This window comes from Cydia splendana, chromosome 3 (genome assembly GCF_910591565.1).
Source record: "Cydia splendana chromosome 3, ilCydSple1.2, whole genome shotgun sequence".
In the NCBI taxonomy this organism is placed as follows: Eukaryota; Metazoa; Arthropoda; class Insecta; order Lepidoptera; family Tortricidae; genus Cydia; species Cydia splendana.
The window spans coordinates 24,983,885-25,005,126 of NC_085962.1; the positions used below are offsets into that span (position 1 = coordinate 24,983,885).

A 21,242-nucleotide genomic window follows, 5' to 3' on the forward strand; every position below is an offset into this window, starting at 1 on the left:
CGTAATGTTTGGGTAGTATATATATTTCTTACTGCGCCAAAGTAACAAAATACTAGAAATTGATTAATATTTTTAAGAAAAAAGCCTTTGAAAATTAGTAAAATTTTGCCCCATTTCTTGTTTGTGTGAGTGATGCTTATAGTATAGGCAAAGAGAATAGATAGTATAGAGGGGTCCTGTCATTGTCAATTTTGTAGTCACGGTACATTTACTGCCATCTATCGACACACGATTAAAACTTAAAATAAAATTGAAAATGTATAAAATAATCAAAATATGTTTACGGATAAATGATTCTTATTTTTTATTGTTCCATACTGACCCATGTTCTTTCACTGATATGTGTTAAAATTGTTAAATACCAAACGGTGTCGTTAACGCCATCTAGCCGAGAATAGGCCAAAGGTAATGGCGCCATCTATTCGAGAATGACTTTTCCTTGGCCGTCCGAGGCACGTTTTTTTCTTAGACTTTATTTATCTTATACGGAGTTATATATATCTCTGGTATAGGTGTAATTCTAACATGGCGACTTCTTTGACAAGCAATGATTTTTAATTTATCAAAGGTGTAACAAATGGCATTTTAAAACCGGAACACAGGTTACCTGTGTATTTTGTTTTATCTTCACTCAATAGAGGGAGATAAATTTAATGCACAAAGCATGTTATGAGTATACTCATTTAAGAGTCTCCTTTTTCTGATATAATTTCATTCCCAGATGTAATATAACTTATATTATATATTAAAATACATTTATATAACTATACATTTAATAGAATTAAAGGTCAGTCCAAACAATCATTCGCGTAACGGTCGTCCACCGAAAAGCCTTGTGAATTCTGTTTTCGTCTCGGCAGAAATATAAATAAATGTTCTCTGGAAGCCTATATTTATTCTTACAATGATTTTTAAACTAAAGTAGCTATATTTTTCTCAAAAATATATATTGGGAGCAAAATGTCATCTTCTTGTAAATAAACAAGATTCTATATGTTCTGCTTGCGCATAACAATAGTAGATTGTTAACCAAGGGATAATTTCTGCCGAAATCATCAATGATCACCTCGGCAGAAATGATGCCTTTCACCCGAGTTAAACACTTCGCATACAAGGAAAGTAAAATGCATGTGCTTTTTTTAAAACATGACTAAGTATAAATAGTTTTTATAGTATTTTTTTAGGATACTTTCAATTAACAATTTAGCCAAAAGTATCGTTATTTATGGAATGGGGAGTCAAATATCAGAATGGAAATTATATGAAAAATCCATTTATACCCAAATTTCAATTGCTTATCGTAAAAAAAAACGTACTTGGAATTGAAACCAAAAATGCTCTAGTGCAGAAACGTATCATTTTCTGCACAACTTTTAGAATAACAATGACCCTCTTTCAAAGCATGAGAAATGAAAACGGATATTTCTTGTTTTCTTTGCAAGCATTTTTCTCTCAATAATTTAATCAATTTGCAGCATAGAAAATCGTCATAAATTTATAATCATAAATATCAAAATATAAAAGGACATACATTTTAGAAGATTTCTAGTTATTCCCCGGGCGACGTTGCCAAATGGTTTGAAAAGGCAACATGCTCGCAACGTTCCGATGTCGGTAAATCGACAATGAAAAATTCTATTTCAAACTTGATATTTTTGACAGTAATGGGTTACTTAAATAAGAAGGCATGTTTCGCCCGGATCTACTATGGTCAAATGGTCTAGTGGCTTCTAGCTATTGAGTATAAGTTTAAGTTGAACAGCGTTGCCGAGTTCAAAACACGAACAAAGACTGAATTATTTTTGTTTTTATTTATTTATTTATTTTTTATTTTTAGGGTTCCGTACCTCAAAAGGAAAAAACGGAACCCTTATAGGATCACTCGTGCGTCTGTCTGTCTGTCTGTCTGTCTGTCTGTCTGTCCGTCTGTCACAGCCGATTTTCTCCGGAACTACTGGACCAATCAAGTTGAAATTTGGTACACATATGTAAGTTTGTGACCCAAATACGGACATGTAACGTAAACAAATGAATTTTAAACATGGGGGCCACTTTTGGGGGGTAAATGAAAAAATTAAAAAAATTAATTTTTCAAACTATATCATGTTACATATCAAATGAAAGAGCTTATTATAAGGATCTCAAATATATTTTTTTTTATAATTTTCGAATAAACAGTTTAAAAGTTAGTCAAGAAAATAGGCAAAAAATGACCATTCCCCCCCCCCTTATCTTCGAAACTACTAAGTCTTAAATTTTTAAAAAAATACATAAAATAGGTCTATACCTATAGATGACAGGAAAACCTATTAGAAATGTACAGTCAAGCGTGAGTCGCACTTAATTACAGTTTTTGATCCGACCCCTACGGATTTTTTAAAGAGATTTCACTCACGTTTCACATAAAAAATACATTGTTAACAGTGCCGGATTACTTAGAGTAGTAGTTTTCTTAGAGTAATTGGTGATAATTTTCTGATAAGATAATCATTTTAAATATTTAACGGTCTTACCTACTTACGAGTAATTGTAAGGTCAAATTAAAAATAATGTTTAAAAAAATATGTTAAATTGAGAGCTAGCTCAAAGTTTTTTGTACTCGTCGACTTTAATGGTTGAATTAATAAAGACTTTGTAACCAATAAGCAAAACAAGCACGTGCTTACGGCACCACGTTCAGGGGGGGCACCTAAATGCCAGGTTGAAAAAGTTGAACAAATTTTATAATTAGGGACAGACACATCGTTTTTACCACACGATTTTTTTAGCTGTCCAAAAGCTAATTTGCAAAAATAATGGCGCGTAATTCTTTGGGAAACAATCGGTAGCAGTAGAAGAGTCGTGATTACATGCATAGATTCGATTTCAACCCACTCTTTTGCGGTTTGGCGTTAGGTCTTATGCGAGGCCTTCTGCCTTACGGCAAAGTTGATCTTCTGCCTTAATTACACTTGGGCGTGGATCCAAATCCAAGCTTTCCTCTTTCGCAGCTGGGCCTACTGCCTTTCTCACACTTCGCCAATTCAATTCCAAGCTCTCTGCTTTCTTGCATATTTTATGCATGAAAACAACCTCGCTGAGACCCTTAAATATCGAGCCCTATGCGAAGCTAGGCTGATAGAAAACTGTCCCATCCCTTCTCTGTATGAAATCCTGGATTCGCGCCTGGTTGGGACTATAACTAAAATTGCGTTTTTATATCGAAAAATTTTCGCGCTCGCTTCGCTCGCGTTTTCAATTACTTTATAAGGTATGATAAAGGTGACATTCGGGTGGCGACTGCAGCAACATTACTCTGTTGCAACGTTACTGCTGCAGTACTGTCAACTTCCGTGATAAAATGATGTGACTGATTTCCATACTAAAAGTAAAAATGTACAACTGTCTATCATATTGCGTTTTTATATCGAAAAATTTCCGCGCTCGCTTCGCTCGCGTTTCTATTACTTTCTAAGCTATGATAAAGGTGACATTCGGGTGGCGACTGCAACAGCATTAGGTACTCTGTTGCAACATTACTGCTGCGGCACTGTCAATTTTCGTGATAAAATGATGTGACTGATTTCCATTCTCAGCTGTAATGCGGCAATGAACTTCTCTCAATTTACCAAAAAATCAATGTAATCTTGATGACCCTAGGGAGAGGGGGCACATAGAAATGCTTAGGGCATCAAAATATCTTAATCCGGCACTGATTGTTAAAAATTGTGTAATATACGGAACCCTTGGAACGCGAGTCCGACTCGCACTTGGCCGGTTTTTTTGCTTATTATTATCTTATGCGACTGGCAAATATCAATGGATATTTCAAAAAAAAATTTTTTTTAATTGAAGAACAGTTGATAATTATACGAAAAGTTTAGTAGAAAATACAATATGTAATATAAACAAAAAAATATATAAACTAAAATTAAAAACTACATAAAGCTAAAACTAACTACAACATAAACTAAAATTAAAAAAAATCTAAATATGTATATGTATTTATTTGACAACTTGAATTACAGAGTACCTACAGTGATCCCCACACTAGGTTTAGCCTGTAACGTGGGGATCTAAGCGAAATACAAATTATTATTTCGTACATAAGTTCCGAAAAACTCATTGGTACGAGCCGGGGATTGAACCCGCGACCTGTGGATTGAAAGTCGCACGCTCTTACCGCTAGGCCACCAGCGCTTCTATGTGCAACCATATATAGGCAAATAAACGAGTTCGCATCCCATCATAATCACAATATTATATTGTGTTTAAAGAACTGTTGGCGCAGGTTCTTGTGAAATGACGTAGTCGACACAATTTGGACTTTTACAACTTTTAATGTATTGAGCGATTAAATTACATGGTTTTTGGAAAAGAGAAAATGTATGGACGCGCGACCGAGCGATACGTGGTGTCGGCGTCGTAACGGATCGGAGAATGGCGGCTGCCGCCGGCTGCGGCACCGCGTAGATGGCGCGTGTATGTGTGCGCGCACGCACACATGGATGGAGCGTTAACAGGCTGCCCCCCTTGGGTCAGGAGCTGCCTGATCCAACGTCGATGGAAGTGGGCAGAGCCGATTGTATGCCCTGCGCAGGGTCCCCGTAGTGGTGAGGACGTCGGCGACGCGGTTGACGCCGTCGCTGCCCGGGTGGACGGCTGTGACTCGTCCGAGCAGCCATCGGTAGGGTGGGAAGCGGTCATCCTTGATGATAACCATCTCGCCCAGCTGTGGATGCGCACCCTGAGTGCGCCACTTGCTGCGGGACTGGAGCTCTGAAATATATTCTTTTGAGTATCTTCTCCAAAAATGAGCCTTGAGCTGTTGAACTCTCATGTATTTGGAGAGTGTCGTAAGTGGTCGAGTTTCTTCCACCTGGGGTGCAGGTGGCAATGTGATCGTTCGCCCAATTAAGAAATGTGCTGGACATAAAGGAACGAGATCTGAAGGATCAGAAGAAAGAGGAGTGAGAGGCCTAGAGTTAAGTATCCCCTCTATATGAACCAATACCGAATTCATGTGTTCGTAGTCTAAATTAGTCATAGATAGAACGCGTTTCAAGTGATATTTTACAGACTTGACTGATCCTTCGGCCAAACCGTTGAAATTTGGACTGTAAGCTGGGGCGAATTTGAATTTTATTTCGTTTTCTGCAGAGTAAGCCGTTATGTCATTACTGGTTTCCTTTAAAAATTTAGCTAGTTCATTACATGATCCTACGTACTGAGTACCGTTATCTGAAAATAAAATTGCCGGCTTACCTCTGCGGGCAATAAATCGATTTAAAGTGGCAATGAAGCCTTGAGACGTCAGATCGGTGACGAGCTCGAGGTGTACTGCTCTCACTGCCAGACAGACAAACACAACTATGTATGCCTTTATTAGTTGAGCGCCGCGACCCTTTCTGTTCAATATCAGGATAGGACCAGCATAATCTGTGGCTGTGTGTGTGAAAGGGTGATCAGCGTGCAACCTCTGTGCAGGAAGTGAACTCATGATAGGCTGGTAAGTACGACCTGAGAAACGAAGACAAGTTAAACAGTCATGTGTTATCTTCCGACAAAGGTTGCGACCGTTTATTATCCAGAACTTATGACGTAACATGGATAATAGCAGTTGGGGTCCTGCATGTAAAAGTATTCTATGATAATGTCGTATCAATGTTTTTGTTATATGGTGGGATGCATGTAGCAAAATAGGATGTTTAGTATCATAATCGTAGTTTGAGTTAGATAATCGTCCTCCAACTCGGATAAGGTTGTCCTGGTCAATAAATGGATTTAGTTTTATTATTTTATCTTTTGCTGTCAGTGTGCCCTTCATGAGCAATGAAAGTTGTTTGGTGAATATTTCTGATTGTACCTTTTTACATAAGGAAAACAATGCTAATTTTAATTCTGAAATGCGTAATGGACCAACTCGTTTGTTTGTATTTTGACAATTGTGTTTAAATCTATATATGTAAGCTACAACGCGCTGCATTTTGCTAAAGTTTGAGAACCTTTCAGTGAAATCGTTTTCATGTATATCTGCAGATGCTGAAAAATTACAACGAGTTTTGATTTCAGGCAAATCAGAAACATCCACACTTTGAGGCTGCAAAGGCCATTGAATGTCTTTTTGGTGTAAAAAATGTAGGCCTTGGAACCACAAAGTTGAATTTTTGAGCTGTAAAGCATTTTGACCTCTAGACCCTATGTCAGCAGGGTTCATATCTGTTGGGACATAGTGCCATGCTGATGGGTCAAAGGCGTTAGTAATCTCAGTGACTCTGTTATGGACAAATTGTTTAAGCTGTTTTTTACAAGTTTTTAGCCAGCCGAGCACAATGGTTGAGTCGCAGTGAAAATATATTGAGTCTACTTTCAGGCGTAATGAATTTACAACCTTTTTCGTTAGTTGTGTAGCTAGGAGACTGCCACACAATTCTAATTTTGGAATTGTTAGTCGTTGCCTCAGTGGGGCCAGTTTGCTTTTTGCAACGAGCAAATGTACATTTACGTTACCGCTTATAGACACTGTGCGTATGTATACGCAGGCAGCGTAAGCTTTCATTGATGCGTCACTAAATGCGTGTAATTGAACAGTTACGAAATCATCACAAAGTGCTCTGCGAGGAATTTCGATTTTGGAAATATCTGGCAAGTATTTGACAAACTGGTCCCACTGTGAGTCAACCTCGGCTGGTAACTGGGAGTCCCATGGAATATTTTGAGACCAAAGTGACTGGAGTATGAGTTTTGCCTGTAACATGCAAGGGTTTATTAAGCCCAGTGGGTCAAACACTTGCGCTATAGTGGACAAAATAGTGCGTTTTGTTTTAGGTGTTTTAATTGTGTGTGGCAATGAAAACAATAATGTGTCTCGTTTACAAGCCCAAAGTAGGCCTAAAGTTTTGGCATATTCATCGTTGTTTAGATTTAGAAAATCATCATCATTGTTTTCATTTACAATTTGAGTTAGAATGGACGGTTTGTTAGACCGCCATTTTCGTAACATGAAATGAGCGGGTTCTAGCTCGCTAATGACATTTTGACATGTATGTATGAGTGTTTGTTCATCATCATGACCAGTGATGTAATCATCAACGTAAAAGTCATGCAAAATCGTTTCACGTGCAAGTTCGTCCTTGCAATCGATATCTAATTGTTTTAGTGTTCTTGTCGCTAACCAGGGAGCTGAGGCCGTGCCGTATGTGACCGTGTTTAGTTTGTATGGTTTAATTGGTTGTGTGGGATCAGGCCGCCATAGGATTTGCTGCAAACTTCGTTGATCTTCTCTTACATAAATCTGTCTATACATTTTAGCTACATCCGAAGTTGCAACAAATCTATGTTGTCGGAATCGAATGAGAATGCTCAATAAATCATCTTGGACAACCGGGCCTATGTGTTGAATGTCATTGTATGACTTCCCTGAGCTTGTGACAGCTGATCCATCAAAAACAGATCTTAATTTTGTTGTGAGGCTCCCCTCACGCAAAATTCCATGATGTGGAAGAAAATAAGAGAATGTATCGTTTTGAGAGTCTATATTTTCTGACATATGACCTAACTGTAAATATTCCTTCATAAATTTAGTATATTGCTCTTTGAATTCCGGTTCGCGTTTGAATTTGCGCTCTAATGACTTAAATCTTGTCAAAGCTTGTTCTTTAGAGTTACCTAACACCTCGGGGGATTCTTTAAGTGGTACCGTTACAATGAATTTCCCATCCGAGTGGCGCGTGGTAGTACTTGTAAATATTCGTTCACACTCGCTATCAGATTTAGATTTGTTATACACCTTTTCGATATTAGAGAAACCATCATTATCAAAAAAATCGTTTAGTTTGTGATCTAGCTCTGTATTAGAGAAATGGCAGTGGACTGTATTTTGTTTTGGTTTGTTTGAGTTTTGTAATTTAACTACTAGCCACCCTAGTTTTGATTCGACTAGTAATGGTAGATTCTTGCCTAGGGATATCTTATTTAGACAAAGTACATCTCAAAATATGTCAGCGCTCAGCAGCATCTGCACCTCTGACGGTTCCGAGAATGATGGGTCCGCGAGGTGGATGTGAGAGGGAATTTCGATAGCATTGCAATTAATTGGATTAGTAGGTATGAGATCGGAGATCCGAGATAAAACGTAGCAATCAACATCGGTTGTATAATTGCGATCGTATAGTGACGATATAGTGACGTCACATTTTTTAGTGGCTTTTGTTGTTTTGTCCTCCAGTAGGTTAACTGAGGTAAATGTGGAATAACTGGGTATCCCTAATTGTTTTTGTAAAGATTCTGTGATGAATGAAATAGTTGATCCGTTGTCTAGCATAATACGGACCTTGTGTGTTTGACCAGAGTGGTCTTGAACATTGATTATAGCAGTGGAAAGAAGAGCTTGGCTGCGATGTATAGAAGATAGTGTGATGTTGTCTTGTGCAGGTTTAGATTGGTCCTGCACGCCAGGTAAGACACCGTCACTTTTAGTAGATGATTTGCTAGCCAGTGGTTCTGTGGATTGAGTGTTAATGTGTAACAGAGTGTTGTGACGTTTGGTACACAAACGACATGAACTAAGTCGACAGCGTTGTTCGTCGTGCCCTGCGCGAAGACAATTAGTACAAAGACTTAACTGGTTTATTTTTTCGATGCGCGATTCTATAGGCATAGCTTTGAATTTAGGGCATAGTGTGATAGTTTGCGCATACAGGGCATTTATGTTGTTTTTGTTTAAGAGAGTCATTTACGACAAATGTTCTTGGGCGGTTGTGCGTGACGTCACTGTGCCTACGAGGAACCTTTGATTGATTCTGAGCCTCTTCCATGGTTTCAAGGAGGTCCGCACGACCCTTCAAGAAATTTGTGAAATCACTAAACGTGGGAATACCTACAATTTTGTTACGTTCGGTTTCCCAATCGCGCATTGAGACTGAATCAAGCTTACTAGACATCATATGGATAATTAGAATATCCCAGTGTTCAGTAGGTAATTTTAATGTTTTTAAGGCTCTTAGGTTTTTATTTACCCAGTCTATCATACTACGCAAGGCTTTAGAAGACTCTTGAGTCACTGTCTTTATACTGAACAAAGCTTGAATATGGTTATTTACTAAAATGCGATTGTTATTGAAACGCTCGCACAGCAAGTCCCAAGCAACATCATAATTCTCAGTTGAAAACTCTAGTGATTTAATGATTAACGACGCACTGTCTTTTAAAGAGTTCCTTAGATAGTGGAACTTATGAATTTTAGGTATGGATGTGTTATCGTGTATTAGTGATTTATAAGTGTCATGGTACTCTAGCCAATCCTGATATCGACCAGAGAAAGTCGGGAGATGAATTGTTGGAAGTTTAATGTTTGGCTTACTTGAGAATACAGCATCACCTGATCCCGCCACCGATCCACTGTCGTGCACCGCAGATGCAGGTTCGGCGGGCGCGGCATGCTTGCTGAGCAGGTCTTGCGCAGCAGCCATGGCGCCGAAGTACCGGGCTTCGAAGGAAGTCCGCTCTGCGTACTCCTCATCTGGAATTTCCGTCAAGCTTTCTATATCATTTTGTATGGAATCGAAATCGTTATACATTTCTGACATTTTGGCATGTCGCATGGTAAGCTCATGCATTTGTACGCTATTAAGCTCACTGCTAGGTAGCAAAGCATTTAGATAATCTTTGAAAACAGCCAGCTTTGCTTTGAAGCTTGCTCGGCTTTTCTTTAGTGATTTTAAATTGTCCATTATGAAGTTTAAATGAAGAAAAAATTAATTAATTGAACGAAAAATATTGCAATTATTGAAGCTTGCGTTAAAATGCTATTTACTATGTAAGAGTGAAAACGAAATAAATCTCAAACTGCCCTACAGCTGTAAGAAAAATAATGATTAAACACGCGGTAAATGAAGTCAAATATTTGTGCAAAAGAGTGAAAACTATTGGAAATATACTTAAATTTTATGCGAAGCGTGATTAAGCAGGCAGAAGGATAGTCAAGCAAACGTGCGAACAAGCCACGCCCGAAGTCCCGTTACTCGAGACAACGCGCGGTCACGTAGGCAGGCGGCCGGCGAGACTGTGGACTTTGACCCCTCGCCGGTTCTGAAATGTTCGAATAAAAATTAGCTAAACTTTCAATTATTGTTCTGTATTGGCTCAAATAGAGGCAAAACAGTCTTCTAGAACTCTGAAAACAAGATACTGAAGCTGCTTTTGTTGATAGTTTATAGAAATAAAAGATCGATTTAAGTTTCGATTCCAAAAGAATATTTAGTAAAAATAGGCAATAGACGGAATTATAGCACTAATTGGGATTTTAGATTGATATGAAACCTTTAGATAGTGGTTTCGATGGAAAAGAGCACAGTACTCTGTATGAAAGGCACAGTGAAGTGAAATTAAAACGAAATAATTGGAACGAACTCACACAAATGCCACTGCAAACCCTTTTCCTGGTATATTCTTGCTTAAATATTGTAGACTCAGGTACAGACTTGCTGAATCTTCTTGAATTTGGTTGAATCTCCAGATCTCCACGTGTCCAAAATGTCGACCCCTTTGTTCGACCGCGCCGATGAATTCCTTTGTCCTCCTTTAGATAGTGGATTCCAAAGCCTTATCCGGCTCGAATCTGTTGGCGCAGGTTCTTGTGAAATGACGTAGTCGACACAATTTGGACTTTTACAACTTTTAATGTATTGAGCGATTAAATTACATGGTTTTTGGAAAAGAGAAAATGTATGGACGCGCGACCGAGCGATACGTGGTGTCGGTGTCGTAACGGATCGGAGAATGGCGTAGCGATGTTACGATTCGACTTCACAAATCGGTTCAAACCGATTTAGGTCTGAAGTCGACTAAATCGACTTGAGTGTTCCGTAAATCGACTTAAGATACGATCACCCGCTCTAAGCGCACCCTTTCCGATTTGTTGCTGCGTCACTTTCGTCGGACATATTGAGGCATAAAATGTACACGAATCGACTTCAAACCACGAAGAAAAATGTTGGCATGCACTTTGCCGTCATTATTGAGTCGAGTCAAGTCAAAACTTGGTATCTACAGGTAAAGTAAAATGAAACTTATGGTCAATTTCGCATAGGCTTAAAGAGATCGATTTGGCGGTTTACTTGGATCGGTTTGCCAGTTTTGCGCCGCGTCGATTTGCTAACTGAACGAATTCGCGGCAATGACTCACGGAATCGCACGAGACCGCACGCTCTTTCCAGCTTGCTCGTATAGTGCTTTCCCGTTTTATCTTTAGAAATTAATGACATTTTGATCTACCGCGCAACGGAAAGTAAAAAAATATTACAAAAGTTTTAAGTCAAAAGTTTTTGCTGTCGTGTTATTCTAAGAATTCTAAGGGTCGAACAAACCGTAAAATTTACAATTCGATTTCTTCAACTCAAAACCAAGCGACTACGGAGCGGTTTGAACTACTGATAATTAAAAAATAGAAGTTAAATTGACTTGGCCAAATCGGTTTGCAAACCGATTTGGGTTTAAATCGGAGTCGACTTATTCGGTTTGAAAATTTTTCGATTTGACCCATCACTAGAATGGCGGCTGCCGCCGGCCGCGGCACCGCGTAGATGGCGCGTGTATGTGTGCGCGCACGCACACATGGATGGAGCGTTAACAAGAACACTATTCTTTTTTTTTCTGTTTCTCATTACTTCCCCAGAAATGTGACTCACACGCCAGCTTACTTAGTAGTGTTAGTACAGTCGCCATCAGATATATCGGAGCGTCCGAGGTGCTCAAAAATATCTGAACACGCACTCTAACGCCTTGACAATAGAGACGTGTTCAGATATTTGTGAGCGCCTTATCCGCCCCGATATATCGGATGGCGACTGTACTAAGCTAACATTAAAAGCGTTTTTGTAATTTTAGGTAAAATAATTTGCGTCATTTTCAATTGATGATAAGAATAAAAAAATATAATCTATAAAACTTTTTATAAAATAATAAAAAATTAAAAAAATTAAGCACCGTCGGGATTTGAACCCAGATTCATTGATACTCTAGCTAAAATTTATTCAAAACAGATGTTGTGGGTGCCACAAGCACATAACAATCAATGTCTGAAAATACGTATCAGTTGGTTGGTGGTGGTGGTCAATGTCTCAAATAAGAATTTAAATTCTAAATTGTTCTTCCTAAAAATATTCATGCGCTGCACTGCGCCCTCTAGGTTACTTTACTGTAACATTACAAATCTACTGACATTAGACACTGACTTTAGGTATGTGAGTGTGCGTGAATGCAAGATATTGCAATATTTTGCAGTTTTATTCTCTGATTATTTAGATTAGACACTGTTGAGTAATATGTTTCGATTTGGACGTAATATTTTTTATTGTTTTCGCCAATATCAACACATCTTATGACACTGTTTATATTTTGGGAGAAACGGTGAAAATCCACAATTCGTGCACACTGACGCCATCTTTTGGCTGATAATCGGCATCCCATCCCTAGACATCCACCTTAAGGTAACCACCTGCTTGCTCGAATTTCATACAAACTTTCTTGGCACCATAGCTCCTATTATATAGGGTTTCTTCACTTGTATATGTAATGTTTGGGTAGTATATATATTTCTGTCTTCGCGTAACGTAAAAAAATACTAGATTTTGATTAATATTATTAAGAAAAAAGCCTTTGAATATTGGTAAAATGTTGCCCCATTGCTCGTTTGTGTGAGTGATGCTTATAGCTGCTTATAGTATAGGTGTAATTCTAACATGGCGACTTCATTTGACAAGCAATCATTTTTAATTTATCAAAGGTGTAACAGATGGCACTTTCAAACCGCAACACAGATTACCTGTGTATTTTGTTTTATTTTCACCAAATTTTCACTCAATAGAGGGAGATATATTTAATGCACAAAGCATGACGTTACGAGTATACTCATTTAAGAGTCTCCTTTCTGATATAATTTCATTCCCAGATTTAATACAACTTATTATAGTTTACAATAAAATACATTTATATAACTACACATTTAATAGAAAGGTCAGTCCAAACAATCATTCGCGTAATAGTAGAAGATCCGGCCGCAAATTTTCTAACCGACTTGATACCACGATGAATTGCACAATGGTTTCCCATAAAAGTGATGCTAAGTCCGAATTCGATAGTCTGCCACGGCGGAACTTGCCGAAAGTACGAAAAAGAAGGCCACTTCCGGTGCGAAAAAAGGGGGCTGATTTAACCCATCTGATACCGAAATAATAGTTATGGCAGCAGTTAGACATTTACATGTAGACACAGAAAAGCGAAGTCTGCCAGTATTTTTTTTGCCGGAAGTGCTTGGCAGTCGCTCTCAAAGGTGGCCACCGGGACCCCTAATTTAACCCATCTGATACCACCATGAAACCAATTCCAGTCGGTAGGTATGAACCCTCATGTCAGTAATATATAAGTCTGCCAAGGCTTTTCCTGCCGAAACACCTTGGCAGACAATTATGTGAGCAAGGTAACCATCGGTTACCCTACACTAACCCATCTGATACCATCATGAAACCAATTCCAGTCGGTAGGTATGAACCCCCATTTCAGGAATGTATAAGTCTGCCATTAGTAGAAGAGCCGGCCGCAAAATTTCTAACCGACTTGATACCACGATGAAATGCACAATGGTTTCCCATAAAAGTGCATGCCGAAAGTACGAAAAAGAAGGCCACTTCCGGTGCGAAAAAAGGGGGCTGATTTAACCCATCTGATACCGAAATAATAGTTATGGCAGCAGTTAGAAATTTACATGTAGAGACAGAAAAGCGAAGTCTGTCAGTATTTCTAGTTCTAAAACCTAACCATTTTTCAGAACCTTACATTATGGAAAATAATCGTTATGACAATTGATCGTTAGGGCATGTGCCCATTAGGGCAAGTGACTTTAGGACAAACGTTGTTAGGGATTCAGAATGACACCCGGCCACCGGGACCCCTAATTTAACCCATCTGATACCACCATGAAACCAATTCCAGTCGGTAGGTATGAACCCTCATGTCAGGAATATATAAGTCTGCCAAGGCTTTTCCTGCCGAAAAACCTTGGCAGACTTATATATTCCTGAAGTGGGGGTTCATACCTACCGACTGGAATTAGTTTCATGGTGGTATCAGATGGGTTAATGTAGGGTAACTGATGTACACCTTGCTTACAAATTCTCGTCAGCCAAGGTGTTTCGGCAGGAAAAGCCCTGGCAGACTTATATATTCCTGAAATGAGGGTTCATACAAACCGACTGGAATTGGTTTCATCGTGGTATCAGATGGGTTAGTGTACGGTAACCGATGGTCATCTTGCTTATAATCTCGTTTGCCAAGGTGATTCGGCAGGAAATGCTCTGGTAGACTTATATATTCCTGACATGAGGGTTCATACCTACCGACTGGAATTGGTTTCATGGTGATATCAGATGGGTTAAATTAGGGGTCCCGGTGGCTACCTTTGAGAGCGTCTGCCAAGCGCTTCAGGCAAAAAAATACTGGCAGACTTCGCTTTTGTGTGTCTATACATGTAAATTTCTAACTGCTGCCATAACTATTATTACGGTATCAGATGGGTTCAATCAGCCCCCTTTTTTCGCACCGAAAGTGGCCTTCTTTTTCGTACTTTCGGCAAGTTCCGCCGTGGCAGACTATCGCCACGAACGTCGCGCTACGCCCGATGTACAAAGATGTACATTTTCTGCAGCTATGCATGTGCACTTTGATCTGACCCAAAACAACATCTCCGTGCAAACGATGCATCTGTACTTTGCCCAAAAAGTAGAGCGTCATCTTGCACACGCATCGCAATTTCCCACTCAACCTAGCTGTAATTATTAATAAGATCAACATATTGTATTCATTGTAATTTCTTACCTTGCAGTAAAAACTCGCTTCTTATATTTGACATCTTTTCGTTGGTGTTTCGGCACCTCTCCTTACATTTGACATAATTTGACATTCCTTGACAATTCATTGGCATTCGATATTGACATACATCTTACATAATTTTGGTCCTTCGGAAAAGAGACCTTCGGTTCGATTTTTGTCGCCGTCGCCGCGAGATAAATAGTGCCAGAGGTCTTGGAATTAAAATCAGTGACATATTGACATAATACGCGAGTGCTACGTACCAGCATTAGCGTCGAGCATCTAGCATCAGCATTGACATCGAGCATCCAGCATCAGCATTGACAACCTGTATCCAGCACCAGAGTACGGAGAAGTAGCTGCATTTCAAGTAAGATCTTTCCATATTCTAAACTCTTTGCAACTATCGTCATGTCTACCGAATTAATCGCGCGGCAAGCGGTGATTTTGGAGGAGATCAAAAGGATACAGGCAAATTTCAAGAAGGACTCCGCGATCAGGAAGACTTCTAAGTATCTGACAGACCGATTAGAGAAATTGGAGAATCTGTGGTTAGAGTGCGTAGAGAATGACGCTCAACTACAGAAGGAACATGACAAAAGCCATCAATATTTCACCGAGAATATCTTCGATGTAGTTTCGACCTGGTACGCGGGGACTCGGAAGGCCCTGCAAGCTAGCAACATGCCCGCATCTGTTGATACTGAGGCTGGAACGAGTGACATAAAGACGATCAACGTCGAGGAGCAAGTGACGGCCGCTGCCAAGGACGAGAAAGAGAAGACAGCGGCAGAAGTGATTTTTGACACCAAGAAGTTTCTCGGAGAGGACACAAAATTGATGGAACATAAGCAGCTTCAGAATGCGAATTTCAGAGCGCTAAAAAGGTACGTGGAAAGTATTAAAATTGACACGGTAAATGAAAAATGGGAAATTGAGGATAAGTTAAAATTGTTGCAAACGCGATGGACTGCCGTAGAGAATGTTCATTTGCAAATTGACAGTATTACAAACGGCACTGACATCGACTATTACGACAATTATATGCTCCATGAGCTGAAATATGAGCGAGTAAAGAAGAGTCTTAATAGTAAACTTTCATCGTCTATTCACCAACAGTTAACTTTGCCTAAGCTGGAAATCCCTCAATTTTTTGGAAACTATACACAATGGCCTACTTTCAAGGAATTATATAACGTGGCTATTCATAACAATCCTGCGTTATCAAAGGCGCAGAAAATGCAGCATTTAAAAGGAAAATTGAAGGGGGAAGCGGAAAAACTTGTACAACATCTACAAATAACCGCCGAAAACTATGATGTATGTTGGGAGCTCTTGACACATAGATATAATAACAAACAGGTGTTATTTACGAAACAATTCCAGACATTTATGAGACAACCTAACTTACAAAAACAATCGTCGGCAGACTTGAAGCGGTTATATGACACTAGCATGGAAACAATACACGCGATCTATAACTTGGGCGTAGATACGGCAAGTTGCGATCCAGTCCTTGTCCATATACTATGCGAAAAATTGGATACTGACACATACTCCGATTACATGAAAATGAGAGCACATCCCCGCGAATTGCCCTCCCTTGACGAATTCATGGGTTTCATAGAAGCGAAATTCACGGCCCTCGAACCTTTGACAAAGCGCAAATCTGACACCAGTCCGGCCAAACCAGCGCAACCGGCTTACCGACAATCGCATACTTTTAATAAATACACAAAATCCACAAACCAATCGTCAAAGGGCCCGATGAACTCAAATTATCATTCCAACTATCACGTATCTACCAATAAAATTAAATGCTCATTATGCAATGATGATCACGCGCTATTTCAATGCAAACGCTTTCTCAGCATGACACCAAATGAGCAATTAAAGCATGTTACTAAGTCCAACATATGCAAAAATTGCTTATATGTCCATACAAAGAATTATTGCAAATCTGAGAAACGTTGTAAGGAGTGCAATGAACCGCACAATACGATGATACATAAGGCCTTTGCGAACCAGCCGTCATCGTCGTCATCTCCTGCCGTACCATCACAGAGACAGGCGCAAAACAGCTTCGTCGTTGGCAGTGATGAAGATTCTTTATTACCTACAGCGCTAATACAGGTGGCCGACGAAAATGGGAATTACCACACGCTTCGGGCACTGATAGACCAGGGGAGTGAAATCACATTAATTACCGAAAACGCAGTACAAACGCTGGGTCTGCAAAGACAAGCACTAGCAGGGAACATAACGGGCGTTGGAACCTTATCCAACAAAAGCAGGGGTAAAGTACACTTGAAATGTAAGTCGTTACATAACGATTTCGAATTCTTTACGGATGCACTAATACTGACACGCGTGGTCCGCGATCTACCCAGTACCACATTTGCAAAAAAGAACTGGGGACACATTGACAACATTACGTTAGCAGACCCGCAATACAACATTTCTCATCAAATCGACCTTTTACTAAATGTGCAAGTGTACTCCAAAGTAGTAATGAACGGCCTCTTGAAAGGCGAAACAGGCCCCATAGCACAGCAGACGCAACTAGGATGGATACTTTCAGGCGTCGTCAAATCATACAACTGTCACGTGGTTATCAATGACACAGAGGATTTAGCAAAATATTGGGAGGTAGAGGACATCACTGACAATAAAAATCAATTGACATCACAGGAAGAGTACTGCGAAAACTTTTATGCAACCACCACTCGCCGATTGGAAAACGGGAAGTATGAGGTCCGACTACCGATGAAAGAAAATTTTGCACAACATTTGGGAGAATCGAAACCACAAGCAATAGCACAATTTCGACAGCTTGAAAGGAAATTAATGAAGGATGAGAACTTGTCGGCAGGTTACAAAAAATTCATAGATGAATACCTGGAAATGGGACACATGAAAGAATGTTCCGCAGTGTTCAACCCTCAATGTCATCTGAGTCATCATGCTGTGCACAAGAGCGATTCACTAACCACAAAGCTTCGCGTCGTGTTCAATGGATCCCAAAGGACCTCCTCGGGACAGAGCCTGAATGATCTAATGGAATGTGGACCCAAATTACACCAAGATTTGCAAACACTCCTTCTCCAATGGAGACGATACAAATTTGTTATGACTACCGACTGTGAAAAAATGTATAGAATGATCCTGGTTCACGAAAAAGATCAGCATCTCCAGAAAATCATATGGCGAGATAACCCGAACCAGCCCTTAAAAGAATACCAACTTACAACTGTGACATACGGCCAAAAGGCTGCCCCATTTCTAGCCCTAAGGACTCTAAAACAACTGGCCATCGACGATGCAGAAAAATACCCCTTAGCGGCAAACGTCATAAATAACGAAATTTATGTCGATGACGTTTTGACAGGAAGTGACAATTTAGATCAGGCTCTAGAAATCCAAAATCAATTGATATGCATACTTAAAGGAGCCGGATTTAACTTAAGGAAGTGGATGAGCAATACGAAAGCATTGCTAGAAAATATCCCGGACGACAGCATTAGTCCCACCGTCATCGATTTCAACAATGCCCATGCGACTAAAACGCTCGGATTACAATGGCATCCCGCACGTGACACTTTCTCGTTTAAAAACACGTTCAATGACAAACCCAAGGGGAAACTTACAAAACGCAGTATACTATCGGAAATTTCAAAAATATACGACCCCTTAGGATTCCTGACCCCCTTGACAATAAAGGCTAAAATACTGTTTCAATCTATATGGCAATCTAACTGCAACTGGGATGATACAGTATCCGAACAAGTACAAAATGATTGGTACAAATTTACCACTGACATACGTGACATAGAAACCATAGAAATACCACGATGGTTGGGTGACATGACACACGATTTCGAGATACACGGATTTTGCGATTCGTCAGAAAAGGCTTACGCATGCTGCATCTACGTCCGTACGGCAGACGTGCAGAACAAACCCGTCGTAACTCTTATCGCCGCTAAATCCCGATTAGCCCCCATAAGCCAAAGTCAAAAACAGACTTTGCCCCGACTAGAACTTTGTGCCACGGTACTTTTATCACAACTCATGAAAAAGGTGATTCAAGCTCTTAAGTGGGAGTGCTTACCTGACAACACATTTGCATGGTCAGACTCTATGATTACGCTAAGCTGGCTCAAGGGCGACCCTACGAAATGGAAAACGTTCGTCAGCAACAGAGTCAAACAAGTGCTCGACGTTATTCCTAGCGCGCATTGGAACCACGTCAAATCAGAAGATAACGCCGCAGATTGCGCCACAAGAGGTCTTAGCGTATCTAACTTGAAAGCCCACTCGCTTTGGTGGCAAGGTCCAGAATGGTTAAAAAATTTTGACAAAACCTCGCTTGACAACAAGATACCCGCGACAGATTGTGAAGTCAAACCAAAACAAGCGAATGTTGTGCAATCAGAGCCACCGTCGCTAATAATGGAATTACTAAGCCGACATAGCAACATGACTCATATCACTCGAGTCTTAGCATGGATTTTGCGCTTTATTGCAATAACACGAATGCGGACTATGAAAGCTAAGCTATTCTACTTAACAGTGGCCGAGTTACTAACTGCAGAAAAGGTCATTGTCAAGCATATTCAGCACTACGACTTCCCCGACGAAATAAGGAAGTTACGTGCAACCAAAACTGTCAGTACGAAAAGTAACATTTTAAAACTCAATCCGTTCTTAGATGACAATGATGTCCTGAGAGTAGGAGGCAGGCTGAACAACTCCTCTCTCCATGACTACACGAAACATCCAATGATTATTGCAAAAAATAGCAGATTGACAGAATTATTAGTAAAACGAGCACACTTAGAAAACCTTCATGGTGGTCCTAAATTAACCCTAGTGCACCTACGCGACAAATACTGGATTGTAGGGGGATACCAAGCAGTCAAAAAATATCTCCACCAGTGCGTTACGTGTCGGAGATTCAACGCCGCACAACAACAACAAATTATGGCAGACCTACCTCGACCGAGAGTGACACCATCCCGCCCCTTCTTACACACGGGAATAGATTTTACAGGATTTGTTGACATTAAAGCAAACAAGGGCAGAGGGATAAAGACACTGAAGGCCTACATAGCCGTATTTGTCTGTCTTGCAACAAAAGCAGTACACCTAGAATTGGTATCAGAACTCAGCAGCAGTGCATTCTTGGCAGCCTTCCGCCGGTTTTGTGCGAGACGTGGAGCACCAAAAGACATGTACAGCGACAATGGGACCAATTTTGTAGCCGCTAATCGGCAACTGCAAAAAGAACATAAGGAAATATTACAAAGCATGGATACAACAGTAATAAACTGTCTTACTGACAAGGGCACAACCTGGCACTTTAACGCCCCCGCTTGGCCTTCAGCAGGCGGCCTATGGGAGGCAAGTGTTAAAAGTACTAAATACCATTTAAAAAGGGTAATTGGGGAGCAAAAATTGACTTACGAGGAATTTTCGACTTTGCTGCACTAAATTGAAGCATGTCTTAACTCCAGACCATTGTGCCCCCTGACTGAAAATATTGAAGATCTGAAGTGCCTCACACCGGGTCACTTCCTAATCGTGGGAGACGCCCACCTGACAATCCCTGAACCCATCGATTCGGACTATGACCTAAGAAAGAGATGGCAACTAGTACAAAAAATAACCCGTGACTTTTGGTTGGTTTGGTCTAGAGAATATTTACAACAATTACAGTCGAGAAATAAATGGCAAAAGCCAACCGACGATCTACAGTTGAACGATATTGTGTGCATTCGAAGCAATCAACCTGTTGGACGATGGGCTTTAGGCCGAGTTATTGACACCCACCCTGGAAAAGATGGACACACGAGAGTGGTCACCCTAAAAACAGAAAACGCCATCATGAAGCGGCCTATTGTGCAACTCGTACCACTTATCACTAATTCAAATGACAATACAAGAAATGACAACGATAACCACTCGTCGCCCCCCTCTATCAATGCAAACCCCTCCTCGAGATCCCGCAAGACGTCCTGGATGTCACTTTTATGTTACTCTCTATTGCTAATGATGACACTATTCACTCCTGTTACTCAAGCCGATGCAAGAACCTTCAAAATAACTTCATTGGACTCTGATCGAACATTATATTTCGACAGGATATCTGACATGCAAGAAATCAAAGATGATTGGAAAATCGTTCTATATTATAACATGACAAATTACTGGCAAAATATAGACGCGTTGAATAGATATGTGACACAGATTAAACGTTCGATACGGCCCGAGATGTTAGAACAATTTCATATTATTGTTAATCAGCTAGACCAAGACATGCGAGAACTACGCTACTACAACACGTTACTCAAAAATCAACCTATGGAAAATCCTCGGTACAGGCGAGGGCTAGCTGA

The 21,242-nt window shown here is 40.1% G+C and overlaps 2 protein-coding genes across 2 annotated transcripts; one reads left to right on the forward strand and one right to left on the reverse strand.

Moving 5' to 3' along the window:
* Positions 1 to 4,467: 4,467 nt before the first annotated feature.
* Positions 4,468 to 9,824, reverse strand: LOC134806326 (uncharacterized). Its single transcript, XM_063779540.1, has 2 exons — positions 9,359 to 9,824; positions 4,468 to 4,851 (listed from the first exon to the last, which is right to left on the reverse strand). The coding sequence occupies exons 1-2, from the start codon at positions 9,708 to 9,710 to the stop codon at positions 4,496 to 4,498; spliced, it is 708 nt and encodes a 235-aa protein (XP_063635610.1). The 5' UTR covers positions 9,711 to 9,824; the 3' UTR covers positions 4,468 to 4,495.
* A 5,431-nt stretch (positions 9,825 to 15,255) lies between these two features.
* Positions 15,256 to 20,337, forward strand: LOC134806751 (uncharacterized). The gene has a single exon (XM_063780072.1). It carries the CDS (start codon positions 15,256 to 15,258, stop codon positions 20,335 to 20,337), a length of 5,082 nt encoding a protein of 1,693 aa, XP_063636142.1.
* Positions 20,338 to 21,242: the final 905 nt, after the last annotated feature.

What these genes read in the sequence shown, in the direction of transcription:
- LOC134806326 (XM_063779540.1), bottom strand. Translation starts at nt 9,710, where the DNA reads ATGGACAATTTAAAATCACTAAAGAAAAGCCGAGCAAGCTTCAAAGCA. An exon ending in TGGATCGGTGGCGGGATCAG is followed by an intron (nt 4,852 to 9,358) that starts GTGATGCTGTAT and finishes CCCAGGTGGAAG; the next exon opens with AAACTCGACCACTTACGACA.
- LOC134806751 (XM_063780072.1), top strand. Translation starts at nt 15,256, where the DNA reads ATGTCTACCGAATTAATCGCGCGGCAAGCGGTGATTTTGGAGGAGATC.